This window comes from Danio aesculapii, chromosome 4, assembly GCF_903798145.1.
Source record: "Danio aesculapii chromosome 4, fDanAes4.1, whole genome shotgun sequence".
In the NCBI taxonomy this organism is placed as follows: domain Eukaryota; kingdom Metazoa; phylum Chordata; class Actinopteri; order Cypriniformes; family Danionidae; genus Danio; species Danio aesculapii.
In genome coordinates, this window is record NC_079438.1 from 48,628,067 (window position 1) to 48,643,921 (window position 15,855).

General features: G+C 34.9%; 1 protein-coding gene across 1 annotated transcript in view; it reads right to left on the minus strand.

Annotated features, from left to right (window-relative positions):
- The window catches only part of LOC130223182 (stabilin-2-like), a 38,289-nt gene extending 24,372 nt beyond the window's left edge, over positions 1 to 13,917 (minus strand). Inside the window, exons 1-22 of the mRNA XM_056455898.1 lie at positions 13,778 to 13,917; positions 12,987 to 13,114; positions 12,297 to 12,403; positions 7,479 to 7,564; positions 7,314 to 7,380; positions 7,124 to 7,219; positions 6,914 to 7,036; positions 5,341 to 5,537; positions 5,134 to 5,264; positions 4,910 to 5,043; positions 3,819 to 3,901; positions 3,210 to 3,353; positions 2,883 to 3,026; positions 2,732 to 2,794; positions 1,848 to 1,964; positions 1,698 to 1,751; positions 1,534 to 1,614; positions 962 to 1,114; positions 665 to 724; positions 399 to 494; positions 201 to 287; positions 8 to 119 (exon numbers count right to left, since the gene is read on the minus strand). Coding sequence (XP_056311873.1) covers positions 8 to 119; positions 201 to 287; positions 399 to 494; positions 665 to 724; positions 962 to 1,114; positions 1,534 to 1,614; positions 1,698 to 1,751; positions 1,848 to 1,964; positions 2,732 to 2,794; positions 2,883 to 3,026; positions 3,210 to 3,353; positions 3,819 to 3,901; positions 4,910 to 5,043; positions 5,134 to 5,264; positions 5,341 to 5,537; positions 6,914 to 7,036; positions 7,124 to 7,219; positions 7,314 to 7,380; positions 7,479 to 7,564; positions 12,297 to 12,403; positions 12,987 to 13,114; positions 13,778 to 13,858 — 2,344 coding nt within the window. The 5' untranslated portion in view covers positions 13,859 to 13,917. The remainder of the gene's footprint in view (positions 1 to 7; positions 120 to 200; positions 288 to 398; positions 495 to 664; positions 725 to 961; positions 1,115 to 1,533; positions 1,615 to 1,697; positions 1,752 to 1,847; positions 1,965 to 2,731; positions 2,795 to 2,882; positions 3,027 to 3,209; positions 3,354 to 3,818; positions 3,902 to 4,909; positions 5,044 to 5,133; positions 5,265 to 5,340; positions 5,538 to 6,913; positions 7,037 to 7,123; positions 7,220 to 7,313; positions 7,381 to 7,478; positions 7,565 to 12,296; positions 12,404 to 12,986; positions 13,115 to 13,777) is intronic.
- Between the last annotated feature and the right edge of the window lie 1,938 nt (positions 13,918 to 15,855).

Consider the following 15,855-nt stretch of genomic DNA (forward strand, 5'->3'; position numbering starts at 1 on the left):
TTTGTACTTTTGTCACAGTTCGGGCCGTATTTGTTGGAGTCAGCGCAGTATTGGCAGCGTGATCCTTTGAAATTGGGCTCACACTGGCACGTGCCATTTCCATCAATGCCTTCTGAGCACTAGAACAAAAGACAATAAAATTTTTTTTTAATAAATAAAAAATACTCAGTACACTAGGTATGAATGTGTGAGGGATTTACCGTCCCATGAGTGGAACAGGGGGCGGTAAAACCACCCGGGCATGGGGAACAGTCAGGTCCAAAAAAACCTTTACAGCACTGAGGAGTCTAGTCAAGAAAAATTACGGGTAATCTGACTTTTGATAAGCTAGACGCAGCTGCAAATAATGTATAAATGTGTGTTAGGTACAAATGTATATAGTATAAATAAATACTCACAGTCTTTGTGTCATTGCAGATAAGGGAACAGCCAATGCTGGGTAAGCTCAGGCCAAATTCTTTCTTATTGAAAACACAGCCTCTATTAAATGCTTTCTGTAGTCATAAAAAGGTGGGGAAAAGCATCAAAGTAGTGTCACTGGGTACATTTTTACTACAATTAATGGCAACCTAAAGGGTAGAATTTTAAACGAAGCTTTCATAATCATTTTATGCAATCTCAATCAAATTTAAAATGCACTAATAGTGAATATTGAAAAAGTTACCAGTGATTCACCAGTTGGACAAGTAGATTTGGACACAAGTGTACAGCTAACACATGGACCCTGTGACAAAGAGACAATGATCAATTATTACAAACAGCTGAAAGGTGGCCAGTATTGTAAAGAGAGAAAAATAATAAACACTTTAATGGTGAAACGTGTACAGGTATGGATTACATTTTCGAAAAAAAAAAGAAGTTCCAGGATCAACATAAATGTTAATACAGGATCGCATCGTACTGGGCAAAATCATGACGTGCAACTGTGTCTATATCGGCAAAATTGGAAATGACTGCTTACCTTATACCTATTGGGCTTTATGATGTCACACCTGTGAGGTAGGATGGGCTCTATAGACGGAGGTATCAGAAGACCCTCTAGTGAATGAAGACGTCCATTCTTTGCTTCAACGTCCAGTTCAATTACAGATTCCCCATTGACCAGAATCTGCCCCTATATGTGATACAGTCAAATATTAAAAGCATTTTGATTCCTAAATCATCCTTAAAATTACTAATTATAAGATCTTTTGTTTTAAGTATCATCACTTTTATGTATTTAGACAATGAGGTCAATGAGATCACCCAAAAATGAAGAATCTGTCATCATTTAAGTGTTGCAACCAGTATGGAAAAAATTGGTCAAAGGGGAGCAGAAACTGTCTGGTTACCAACATTCTTCAATATATCTTCTGTATATGCTGTACTGTATACAGTCCACATACTTAATGGTGAGTAAATGATGGTAGACTTTCATTTCTGGCTGAACTATATCTTTAAATACTTCTGATGGCTGCTGAAATAATCTTTCAAAGTGCATAAAAACTGGGTTCAATGCTTTAATTTTTTTAGCTGAATAGAATTATTACTTACAGCAGTAGTCACATTAAATGTCAGGACCTGTTCAGCCATGGTCACAGCACGAGGGTTTGACACAATGACATAGGCGCTTAGCTGTAAATAGATATGACAGCCATTAGTAGTCAATGATTTAGAAATGCATTTGAACACACATTTGCACCCATCTGCATACAAACCGGAGTCGTGGACACTATGTGATTGCGCATCAGTTCAAGTAGTTTTGTTTTACCCTACAAGAGGAAAGAGAAAAGTAAAGTGAGGCTGTTGACAAAGCATAAGTGTATAAGTTAAAATAATTTATAACCAGTTATTATATTGTATGTTACCTCTTCAGATTTTAGGTAGTCTAAATAGTCTGGCTTCATCAAGGCAAAAGCTACATTTGTTGGAGCAAATAACGTGTACGGTCCGTCTTCTTCTAAAACAGTTGCCACATTGGTTTTCTGGAAAAAATAAATGTCAGAATATAATAAGGAAATCCTCAAAAACATCATGATGGCCATCACAGGAATCATTTCAAATAGGAAAGTTGTTTTAAATTCCAGGGAAAGGGACAAAAACAATAAAAACTAATCAAAATTCCCATGACACACAACAGTAAACATGCTTTTCAAAATTTGAAAGATATTAATGAAATATCATTTCTAGCACAGATCAAATGTATATTTATTTAGGGTTTACAGTTTCAAGAGCTCACACTTAGCATGCTGTTTCAGGAGAAAGCCCTGAGCTCAGATGATCCTCGAGCCTGGAGCTCCCTCCTGTAATTTTAGGTTAGAGGGGAGTACGAGCTCAGGTAGGTGTCGAGAGCTCACATGAATTAATTCAATCATTCATTTTTTCTTTGGCTTATTCCTTTGTTTATCAGGGGTTGTCTGATAAATTGTTGCCTGTATGTTTTACACAGTGGATACCCTTCTGTTTGTAAGATAATACTAAGAAACACCCATACACTCTCACACTAATATACTACTGCCAATTAATTTTTTCAATTCAATGCCATCCTATCCTGAATTATGCTAGGAAAAAGAGAGGAGTCAGGGTGGATTCTTCAAGACAAAGATGACTACGATAAAGAAATCCGGTTATTTATGTGTGTTTTGGATTCATCTGATTGGAAGATCATAAGGTAGCTAATGTGGCACCAGCCGTGGTCAATCATTAGCATGTGATCCTCTCGAAATTAGTTTATAAACTTTATACATCTCACCTCAAGCAGAGATTTAAACTGAGAGAACTTTCCATTTTTAGAGAGAATCTCCAGCAAGTTTTCCTGAAAGTAAGAGATAAAGGAACACTGTTGGCTCTTCCTAATAAAAAAAACAGCATTCGATGAAGACAACACACCTATTTTCACACACCTCTTTCTCACTGATCACAGTGGAAGGAACTGCATCCATCAGCTTGTCGATCAAATGAATCATTCCATTTGAGGCAAAGATGTCAGACTCCACAAGCGCTCCTTTCTTACGACTACCATGAAGACGTATCTTTACCTGCTCTGCCTTTAAAAGAAACATTTGTCAGATTTTCATTCAATGATTCTTTGGGGTCACACATAGCAAAGCAAACAGATCTGAACAGGAAAGAGTCTGAGTAGTAAAGAAACAGGATGTGAAGATTCCTGCATTTGCACATCCTTGAAAACAACTGGAACACACACAGACAACCTGCATTCAGTTACCTACATCTATCATTGATTCTGCACCCATGCCCGTTAGCGTATGGAAGAGGATTCCCTTCTTCAGAGACTCAGAGTTCACCTCTCCAGCAACCACGTGTAGCTTAGTAAGATAGCGAGCTTTCATCTCGTCAGCCAGCAGGGATTTCACCTGGAGCAAAAGCATGCTGTTAAATGTATCTGTATTATGTTCTTGTAGTGTGTAACGTAGCTGTTTTTGTAAATATAAAAGATCTGCAAAGTACTTCAGCATGGCAAAATAAGGTAGATATGATTAACAAATCATAGTTATGTGTGGATTAACATCTATGTTGATTAACATTAATGTGGATTAACATCTATGTTGATCCCGGAACAACATTCCAAACAGAATTAAGGGATATGTTTATGTTTCTGTAAAGTTTAGGTTTACGGTTTATGCACTTCTACATGGGTGTTATCCAACTATTATTCCCCTCTCATTTTGTGAATAATTTACAGTTATGCTTGGGTTTAGGGGTAGGGAATAGGTATGGATTACATTTTCAAAGGAAATTGCTGTTTCAGGAGCAACACAGATGTTAATCCAGGATCACATCGTACTTGGCAAAATCATGACTGCTGCTGCTTAACTCACAGACGTGCCCTTAAAAGCCTTGTTCACTGGGACAAACACTGTAAATGGTCCGCGAGAGGATAAGAACCATCCTGTGACTTGATCTGAAACAGCAGAAATAATAAAATTAGCACTACATTGTGTCTATTTTTATTTATCCCACCTTTACCTTTACCAACAACATTCAAATACAAAAACACTGGCAAATTGAGACAATTATCTTCATTGGTTTCACAACACATGCGCACACATTCTCACAAAGCATGCAAACACAGCAACCCCTGCTTCCTGTTTAGAGTCAGCAGTGTTTGAAATCTAATCATACATTTTCTTGTTGTTTGTACACTGCAAAAAGTCTTCCTTAGATTTTTTATCCTGTCTAAATATCTAAAAATTCTTAAATCAAGAAGCATTTTGTAGACAAGCAAAACATATTATCTTGTTTTAATAAATAATATGACAAAAGAATTTTCTCTGCCAATGGGGTAAAACATGATCATTTGGTTGTTTTAAGTTAAAAATCACTTAATTTTGGCATATTATTTATTATGACAATGCTGTTTGATTTAAGAATTTTTAGATATTTGGACTAGAAACAAGACAAAACATCCAAGTAGGAAAAACATTTTTTAGGTTCTGAGCGAAACTCTTTCTAAGATGGCATTAAAATAATCCTTGATTTAATGTTAATTATGCAGTTCGTCAGATTATTTGGGCTAAAAATACGCAAACAGCAAGAAACCGTACATCCAGGATATTTAAAAAACACTTCTCAGATTTCTGACAACTCAGCTGCCTCTAAACAGGAAGCAGCAGGGATCATCGCTTTTTGGGCTGACCTGACTAATGTGATCTGCTCTATTTCTCTACATGTATGTGTTGTGAGAATTTGCATGCAAGTTTGTTGTAAATCATCTTGATGAAGATGGTGTCTCAATTTCATGATGTCAAAATTTTTGCATTTGCATGTGTATGCAGCATGTTTGAGCTCTCTCAGCTACCATATTTCAGCCTAATCTTAATTTCTGGTCACCTCTACTTTTAAAAACTCTAAAACAAACAACAACAATAAAAAAAAAACACTGGGATTGGTTTGCTAGCATGTCACTCACTGAACAGTGTGATGGCACTGGAGAGCTGACCCGTCCATTTTCCTCCAGGCTTTGAATTCATTTCATTTAGCTGTTGAATTATATCTCCAAAGCATATTTTTCCATTCCCAAGGTAACCTTCGCGACACTTACATCTGAAATGATTACAATTGAAAGTATATTTAGGTTCTAAATATATGAAGAACAGCATAAATAAAATCAATCAAATGAAATCCGTCACCTACTCTACTGTTCCTGGTTCAGCTGTAGCACAGGTGGCGTATTTATGGCAGGAGTCTGGTTTGCACATATCTATAATACTGCAGCCCTGCCCTTCAACAAACTTCTCGAATCCCTCCAAACATTCACAGTGAGCCTGTGGAAAACAGAAAACTGTAAATAAAGTGTAACATTAAAGCATTTAATAAGTGAAGTTAGGAATGCAAACGCACTTTTCCGGGACCGTCATACACACAGCGGGTAGAGCCAGATGTGCAGTTGCCTAGATTAGTCTGGCATGGGTCAATGGGCATGCAGACTCGACCGTCGCCACTATAGCCTTCTGTACATGTGCAGACATGTTTGTTCGGTCCTGTTTGCGCACACACTGCATTCGCATGGCACACACTCCTCAAGCACGGGTTAATAGCTGCATAATCAATGTGATATATAGAAAAGAGCATTTGTGAGTTCAAAAGGGCCACGACAAACTACATTTAAAGCTGTGTTACACTTGTTTTGATGCTTAAAATCAGCTTATTTGTATATGCATTAACAAATGTATTCGTCTAGAAAAAAAAGCAGTTTTACATTTTTTTAAACCATTTCATGTTTACTCGATTAGATTTAGGGGAATTAAATTATGGAATGATTTATCTCATATTTAATTTTTTTCCTCTTTAACAGGTTTTAAGAGATGCATAAGGAATCACTTTAATGTTGTTGTGTAATTTTGTAAGAATTCTATTGTATTGTATGATTGAATTTTATTTTATAGTGTGTATGTGATTTTGTAATTTTATTTGTGTGTATTATAACTCACTTGAAATTGTAATTTAGCATTTGTAGAATGTAATTGTTTTGTAATTGTTTTTTTATTATTATGTAGAGGCTCTAAATAAGCTGTTTAGGCTTTTTGCCTCTTCCTGCACAATATGGCTTATTTTTTGTTTTATTTTAATACTTAAAAAATTAGAAAAACTAGAAAAAAATTACATTAAACCAACTATTATGTTCAGAAATATGTCAAAAATTGGGGGAAAATATATATAATTGTTAAATTGAACAGGAGCGGTAATAATTCTGACTTCAACTGTATCAATATCTTATCTTTAATACTTAGTAAATAAAATTATAAATAAAATGTAAATTTCAATTAAGCAATACAATTATGATCCCTAATCTTCAATAGATATAAGTAAATGTCAATAAAAATGTTTTGTTAATATGCTATAATGAATATGTTCATAAATAAGTTCTTTGAAAGATGAAATAATATGCTTTTATATTGCTTCTAATATGCTTTTATAAGTATATATTTAAAAATCACTTGTTTCTGATCTTGCCTTGAACCCATATTATGTTTAAAATCAATGACCCATTTCAAGTGGTCTTTAACACAGTAATTATTGTAACATCACACAACTAAGACACATTCAACTCTTATCACACACAGAAAAAAAATGATTCATTGGATTTACAAAAAAATATCTAAGCTATTTGGTTGCAAACAATTTATATGGGCTGAATTTAAACAAACAAATTAAGTTAAACATTATTAAATTGAATTTGTTTGTTGAAACTCATATAAATCATTTGCAACCAGTTAACTTAAATAAATGTAGTAAATCTAATGATTTTTTTTCAGTGTAAGCTAAAGTCTTATCATAAGCATTACATGATCTTGCCTTTGAACCCGTATTATGTTTAAAATCAATGACCCATTTTAAGACGTCTTTTACACAATACTCAACTATTATTGTAACATCACATATCATTGCATTAGCGGTGTAATTGTAAACTCACATGTGCACCGGACTCCATCCCCTTGATAACCAGGTTTGCACTTGCATACAAGCTGTCCTGTGGACATTTCCTCGATACAGCGAGAATCCGGCCCACACCGCAAAGCAGCACATGCTGGGAGCTCTGAGGAGAAAAAAATACACTCACTCAAATGCTGCTTTAATGTGCAATGTCCCACTTAAAGAGAAATTCAAGAGTTCAAGGGTTTACCTTGGGCGCAGTCTAGGCCAGTGTACCCAGAAAAACATGTGCACTCTCCTGTTCCTTTCAAACCGCTGCTACACAGTCCATTCTTGCAACGACACACTAAACGGCACAAGAAATTCAATAGACTGAATACAAACACAAAAGTACCCCAAACCAATTAATTCGGGAGTACAGAATAAAAGGTTTACTCTACCATTACTGCAAGTGGGTCCATATAAGTCTGTTTTACACTCCTCGCAAGCTGCTCCTGTAAAACCAGACTGCAAAAAATAAAAGAAAATAAATTAACAACTCCAAAAGTCGGATCGATAGCAGTGTGTTTGATTCAGACAGAGCAAAACAAGGAAAGCAAGCTTACTGCGCAAGTGCAAGTCCCATTGCCTGCTATACCGTCAGAGCAGACTCCATTATTGTTGCATGGCGTCGATGCTGATCCTGGACACTCTGTTAAAAGAGTATAGCAAAGTCATGGGTATGAAAATGTTTTAAAAATAAAATAAAAAAGTCTACAAAGAAATCCCTTTATGATACTGAACTTTAAAGTATTCCATAATAAAGTCTTTTATTTGTGTATAATAATAATAATAATCATAATAATCATTATCTTTCTTCTTCTTCTTCTTCTTCTTCTTCTTCTTCTTATTATTATTATTATTATAAGTAGTAGTAGTAGTAGCAGTATTATTAGTAGTATAAAAATACTACATATTTAACTATAAATAATAATAATAATAAGAAGAAGAAAGATGCCTTTTCTAATGCACATTATAAGCAACATGCATTAATGCATTAGATAACCTTAACTATGAGAACATCTGCATTTCCTGAGCTGTGTTAAATCTAGTTAACTAACTAACTTACATTAGCAGAGACATGTTTATTTTATTTTAATAATGCATCTTATCAGAAACAAAAATGAAAATAAATACAAAAATAAATGCACTAAACAATTTTTACAGTAAACCAAAAAAAAAAAGTCTTAGTTTTGAGCTTTGTTGTCAGCGAACAGTGTGTATTTTTTAAGTATTTGAGATTCTAGGGGTCTTAGTGCGAGGATATGAGTTAGCAGAGCTCCTTTGTTCTTCAAACAGCCCCTCGCCTGCTCTACTGACCCTCAACTCTTCTTTTCCTTCCCTCCATTGTCGCTCTGATAGTCCTGACAAAAAAACCCTTCATCAAAACCAGACCCTTCTTGTCAAACCAGACACATCAGGCACAGACGTGAAACCTCAAATAAAAACCACACTCACAGCATATGCAGACTCTTACTCATGAGCAGAGCCACTTTCTGCACATTCTTCACATTTTCTGCACAGACTGGGAACAAAAACTGCTAACACTTTATAAAAACATTGCATTTGTTAACGTTACTGCTTTTATGATTTTGAATTATGCTATTTTAAGGTGTCCATATAATGTAATGTCAACTAAAATGATTAGAGTTTGGTTTAGGAATAGTTGCATGTATAATTAATTTATAACTAAAATAAATACACATACAGTGGAACTAAGACACATTGGCTGCCGTCGCGTCATCCAGGTGGATGCTACACACTGGTGGTGATTGAGGAGATTTCCCCAAAAATGTACAAAGCGCTTTGAGTGTCTAAAAAAGCGCTATATGAATTTAAGGCATTATTATTATTATTATTATTATTATTATTATTATTATTAAATTTTTATCATACACAAAAAAAATTCATTTGACTTACTAAATGTTTTTAGAGTAACTGGTTGCAAACCATTTATATGGGCTGAATTTAAACAAACAAATGAAGTTATATATATAACTAAATTTAATTTAATTTTAATATGTAAATATACATAACTAAATTTAATTTGTTTAAATTTAGCCCCTATAAATTGTTTACAACCAGTTAACTTAAAGAAATTTAATAAATACAATCAATATTTTTAAGCTAAAGTCTTACCATAGGCTAACCCACCAATATATAACATATATTTTAAGGAATTTATTAATTTTTGTTTGTGTTAATTTGTAAAAAATAGTTTTCATTATGTTAGTTCACAGTTAAATAATGTGAAGAAATACATCAATTAATTTAAAAATCATAGTTAATTCTAACCATTGACTAATATTAACCTTTCTGCCTTGTTCGGGTCAAATCTGACCGGTTTACAGCTTAAAACACTCATAAACATTCGGTTTTACATCTGACTGCCTCAAGGTCTTATGATATCCAACACACTATGCACTTGAACATATAAACGTGATGATCACCTCTTTCATGGAATTTTGGGTGTTTTAATCAACCATGTTACACCTGTGGTGTTCCCAGTTAAATGCGACTGTTATAGGAAATGAATATAACGGCTGTCCAGGCTATATTCAACCATAAAGCAGAAAACATCCCCATACTCACCACCCCAACTCACTCACTCACACACATTTCAGACTGAACAATGTCTTTTGTGGGTACACATCTCTTTCTCGTGCTTATGTGCTGATCCTCCCATGTGATTACCTGGTACCACTTTATTTTGATAGTGTAAGTTGATATGTACTTGCAAAATTTCTTATAGTAAGTTAAATGTCTTTTGGTGGACTAGTATCTGCAGACATTAATCAGACAGTCTACTATTACTTTAATGAGAATTAGTTGTCATGTAGTTGCAATGTAATTTATCGCCAACAAAACATGCAGTTTACACCTTCAAAATAAAGTGATACCGAATACCTCCATGACATTACATGTTCATTTTGTAATACATTTTTAGTGCCTATTTGTATTTTTAATGCAGTTATTTTATGTCAAATTCTATAAATTCATATTAATCACTAGTTTGAGACATTGTTCACAACTATAGAATGTTTAATAAAAACTTGGTGGTGAAAAATGCTTTTAAAAAAAAGGAGTTAAAAGAGACCGGTCAATTTCGTAAGGGGCAAGAGATGAACACAACAGGAGGTTAATAAATGCTGTAGAAATATTGCCCAGTTTATATTTGCTAATATATCTATTTGTCATGTTGTAAATATTTTTTCCGGGAACTATGGGTTGATTTCTCACTCTTAAATAATAAGCTAATCAACATATGTCGACTTAATATTTCAACATTTAAAGCAGCAAATGAACCTAAGTATTCACACTGAATATTGTGCAAATGTCTTAACAATGTGGCTATCAATCTACTTGTCAAACATGACATCGGTTATAGCGGGAAAAAGCATTTCCTCTCATAATGCTTCACTAAGCTTTCATAATGCTGACCCATTTCACAGACACAAAGGTCAAATCATTTAACTCCTGAAGAACAATGCAGGAAGCTCTGCTGATAAAAGACCAAAAGAAACCAAGACAACTTTCGGTAACTTAAGTGCTTGACTCAGCAGACTCAGAGCGGGATCAGTTTGAGTGCTGACAGACTGAGGAAATACTGGAAATGAGGCTGTTGGTCTGCACATTCCTGCAGCACAAACCTGCCATATCTCTATCAGAGGGAAGGAAATACACCAACCTCTTGTTCCACAACGGCTCAAAACTTCCTTCATAATCTTTATATCATACTATACTGTATCAATAATACTATAACAGATCATTTACTGGATATCTCGCTCCCCCATAAGAAACTACCATGAGAAACAACACCGTCATGGTCTCAAGATTGCATAAATAGTAAAAAATGGGAAAAGGGATAAAGTGTATCTTCGCATTCATGCATACGATTTAGTCAAACATTCCTAAAAGAATGCTAATAAAATTCCTCTCATAATTTGGAAGCGATCCTCTTGTTTGGATCAAATGAGAAATTCTTCACGATCCTGCTGGATAAACTAAAATCCTACTTCCTAGTTTACTTCTGGAAGTTCAGTTTATCCAGCAGGATTTGTATTTATTTTTGGATGATGGCCGCTTTTAATAGTCTCTTGGGGTTGACATAATTACAATGAATCGTAACAGAAATTTTATTAGCATTCCTTTACTACACTCAAAAGAAATATTTTGACACTTGTTCAAACTACTTAAACAACACAATTCTTGAGTTTTTTGGGGACAACTTAATTGTTTTAAGTTCAATCAACTTAAATTTGTAAAAACAATTAAGTTAACTTAATCGATTTGTGTTGGGATAACATGAGGGAATGTGTGGAACTCTTATTGCAGTGTACACTCGATCAAAATGATTTAGATGCTTGTTCAAACTACTTAACTAAATGTGCTGAAACAACACAATCTTTTGAGACAACTTAATCGGTTTATGTTCAATCAACTTAAATTTGTGAAAACAATTAAGTTAACTTAATAGATTTGTGTGTAGGGATAACATGAAGGAATTGTGTGGAACCCATCATTTATTACAGTGTACGCTCGATCAAAATGATTTTAATGCTTGTTCAAACTACTTAAAATGTGCTGAAACAACACAAGCTTTTGGAAAAACTTAATCGGTTTATGTTCAATCAACTTAAATTTGTAAAAACTATTAATGTAACTTAATAGATTTGTGTTTAGGGATAACATGAAGGAATTATGTGGAACCCATCATTTCTTAGTGTACGCTTCAAAATACTTAAATAAAATGAGCTGAAACAATACAAACTTTTGGGATAACTTAATAGTTTCATGTTGAATCTACTTAAATTTGCAAAAACTGATAAGTTAACCTAATTTCTTCATTTTGTGCCAACACAAATCGATTGTGTGGAACCCAGCATTTTTTACTGTGTACACTTTAAACAATTATTTTGCTGCTTGTTCAAACTACTTATTTAAAATGAGCTGAAACAATTTTTTTGAGACAACTTAATTGTTTCATGTTCAATCCACTTACATTTCTTAGGATAACTTTGTCTAACTAATTTGTGTTGGGACAGCATGAATGAATTGTGTGCAACCCAGCATTTTTTTGTGCAGAAATAACAACAATAATAAAGTTTTCACACTTTGTTCCCCAAGAGAGGAAGTTCCCTTCTTGTTTGCGTTTCAGATTTGTTAGCGGTGGCATCAGAACAGTTCCTGTCCTTCTCTTCCCATCAAAATATTCCCTCAGCGCATCTTCCCCCCACTGAATGACGGAAATGCCACCAAATGAAATGTGCCGAATTTGTCACTTCTGGACCATGTCCAATTGGTTTCAGATGTCGAAAGTTTTCTATAGAACACTTGAAATGAATTTTAACCCAAATATTCAGCTTCAAAGACCTTAAACTCACCCATGCAGTCATTGCCCCAGTAACCTTGACAGCACTGTGGCTCCACCACGTCTTTGTAGCAATCAAACGAACAGCCCGAGATAGAAAAAGCAGGTGTGACATAATACCTAAACACACATAGAGAGATTCAATTACTGACTCTGTGTGTTTTTTGTTTATGAAACAAAGTGCCTATAGAAAATCATCACACCCCTTTGAAATAATTACTTTATTTGTCATCCAGCCTGAAATCAATTCATATTCTGAACAACTTGGTAGCCTTCTGTGCCTTTCTACAATTTTATCTCGTAGGTGTTTTGAAAGCAGGGGGAAATGTGAGTAAAGGTATAGATTTTGACAGGGTATGATGATTTTTAGGCACTGTGTATACAGTATAAGCATATAACATAGGTGTCTTCTTCCAAGAAGTTTTATTATTTGTATACAAAGACAATGAGTCAATTCATACCAAAAATGACCTACTTCATTTGAAAACATTTTAAAGCACATTTTAGGATTTTATGCATGTCATAATTTTTCTATTCGACATGTGCATGAACAAAATAAATGACTGGAAGCATAGCTAATGACATTCATTAATCTGTGTCACTGATTAGAGATATTACTGTCTAAGTGGACACCTCTAGTTCTCGTAAAGCAAACAAAACCATGCAAACACCCACACACACACACACAAACACGAATATGTACCTGCAATCCCTATTGCTTGTGCCTGGTGGCGTCTTAGCGTATCCATTGGGACACTTCGCTAAATGTGATAAGGAGCAGGAATGACACCTGGATTTAGTCAACACCTGTATATTCTTATCACAGCGCTTCTGAAAACAGACACAATCACACACATATGTACAAGGGATATTAATAATCACAACAAAAATGCAAACAAATGTCCTCTTTTTCATATTGCATATTCCAAAACTAGTAAAGTTAGAAACTCACATCGAATCTTAACACCTGTCGCTGATTTTTCGAGGAGATTAACCTGATTCGTTCATGACTTTGCGCCTGGCCAGTGACATACTAGGGATTATTTTACCCAGCATTCCCGAGTGCATGTTAAACGATACATGTCAAATCACGGAATTTCTGAGTGAGTAACTCTTAAAGTGCCACATTTACTCATTTTTTTTAACGGCAATTACTGAAATGTAAACATTTGTAGCTAAAATATGCCTGTAGGGATGTGAAGATTAATATTAAAGCAAACTGGATGTTTACGTTATGTTATGTTATGTTATGTTATGTTATGTTATGTTGTTATGTTATGTTCTGTTATCTGTGCCAGCTTCCACACTATTATATAAAAGTAAACAGGACAAAACTATAATATAGCAAGCTTTTGACTGAGACATATTACATTTCTAATTTGTAGAAACCTCCCAAGTGCACATATATTTATTAAACGATGTCTTACCTTGCTCTAAAAGCAATTTAAAGTCACAAATAAACATTCACATTACATAAATATGTGTGAATCTCACCTGTGCACCAGCCACCCAGAGGATCTCAGTTCCCAGCAGCAGAATCAAACCTCCACAGATGGAGTTTAGGAAGAACGGCATGATGACTACTTTCAGTTTCTTCTTTCTGGCTCTCTGAGGTCCTTCACCAGACTGTGGCCACACAAGTTGGCCTTCTGCCTTTTCAACAATCCCTCTCTCTCTCTTTCCTGTATGAAAACATCACGAGAGTCAGAGAGCAACACCTTCCTCTAAAATGTCAGGCACATCCATATATCGGTTTCACATTACACATAAATAGGCTTTCAATAAGCTGTAAAAAAGGAGAAACTCATTGACTATAAGATTAGAATGATCTGAGATATAAATGTTTTATTTTATGATACATTTCAATATACAAAATTGATACATTTTCCCCTAATAATAATATATTATAATATAATTATTTTTGGAATAGTTTAATGCTGTGTTTCTCAACCATGCTCATAAAAGACCACCAACACTGCTTGTTTTGGAGGTCTCCTGTGTCTGTCACACCCATTACAGGTGTTTCAGTCTCTGCTAATGAGCGGATGATCTGAATCAGGTGTGTTTGGTTAAAGAGTATGAAAAATATGTAAAGCTGGTGGTCCTCCAGGAACATGGTTGAGAAACACTGCTTTATAACATTTTTTTCTTTTCTTATAATGAAAGCAACACAGGGGGCAGCCAGAGGAGACTGTATTGTCCCACTCCGGAAAACTGTCTTTGGTCAGGGTGCCTTTTCAATTACAGCTGCACAGGAGTGGAACTCTGTCCCTGCACTCTCAGGAATAAAGGTACGCGAGCTGTCACTGGGGTGGTACCTTTTCAAAAGGTACATGTTTGGACTTACAAGGTACATATTGGTACCTCAAAAGTATGTATTAGTACATAAACATTTAAGAGGGACACTTTTGTACTTTTTAGGTACTAATATGTACCCTTGAGGTATTAATATGGACCTTTAGGTACAAATTTGTAGCTTTTGAAAAGGTACCACCCCAGTGACAGCTCGTGTACCTTTATTTCTGAGAGTGTGGGAGCATCAGAAAAATAAGCACTAACAATATGTTCAAACAAACATTAAAAAATCTGGTTTATAGAACATCAGACATTTCATCATTCGTATTAGCTTGTACCTACCTATCATGTTACCACACTGTAAAAGGCAATAGCTGTTTTCACTAATAAAATAAGTGCAGTTAACTTATTATAAATTTGTTCACTTTACAAAATTTAAACAAGTAATCCCAACTTTTTAGCACATTAGGTAAATAGAATAAAGTAATCTTGACTTACAATAGTATGTATTTACAATAAGTTGGTGGTTCATCCCGCTGTAGCGACCCTTGATTAATAAAGGGACTAAGCCAAAAAGAAAATGACTGAATGAATTCAGTTTTGAGTGGTCATTGTACAATATTTAGACAATAAAAATCTTATAGAAGTGTAGGTATAGGTTTTTGGCTGTACTTAAATGGTTTAGATCAGCTTACTTGATGATTTAAGGCAATCGGTTTCCTAATATTTTTCTAGTAATGTGAACACTAATTAGACTTATTAGGCATTTTTTTTATGCAGCGGATGCCATTCCAGCTGCAACCCAGTACTGGGAAACATCCATACACACTCAGTCTTACACATACACTACGGACAATTTAGTTTATTCAATTCACCTATAGCGCATGTCTTTGGACTGTGGGGGAAACCGTGCACCGAGAGGACGCACAGTAATTCCAACTGATCCAGCTGGGACTCGAACCAGTGACCTTCTTACTGTGAGGCGACTATGCTAACCGCTGAGCCACTGTGTCGCCGTTTACAATTTACGATAAATAAATAAAAAAAGTATTTTGATGATTTTTTTTATTGTAAGTGACCATCTAGACAGATGGGAAGAAGCTGGTCGATTTCCAGGAGCATTGAAAACTGGTGTGTGTGTGTTCTAAACAAATAGAGCTGAAGGCAGAAGAATCACAGGATGTCCTCGCTCATAAATAAGCCAAGTGGTCAGGTGAAGATACCCTACAACACACACACACATTTCCTGCATGTCTGCTGCATCATGAATTTCCTGT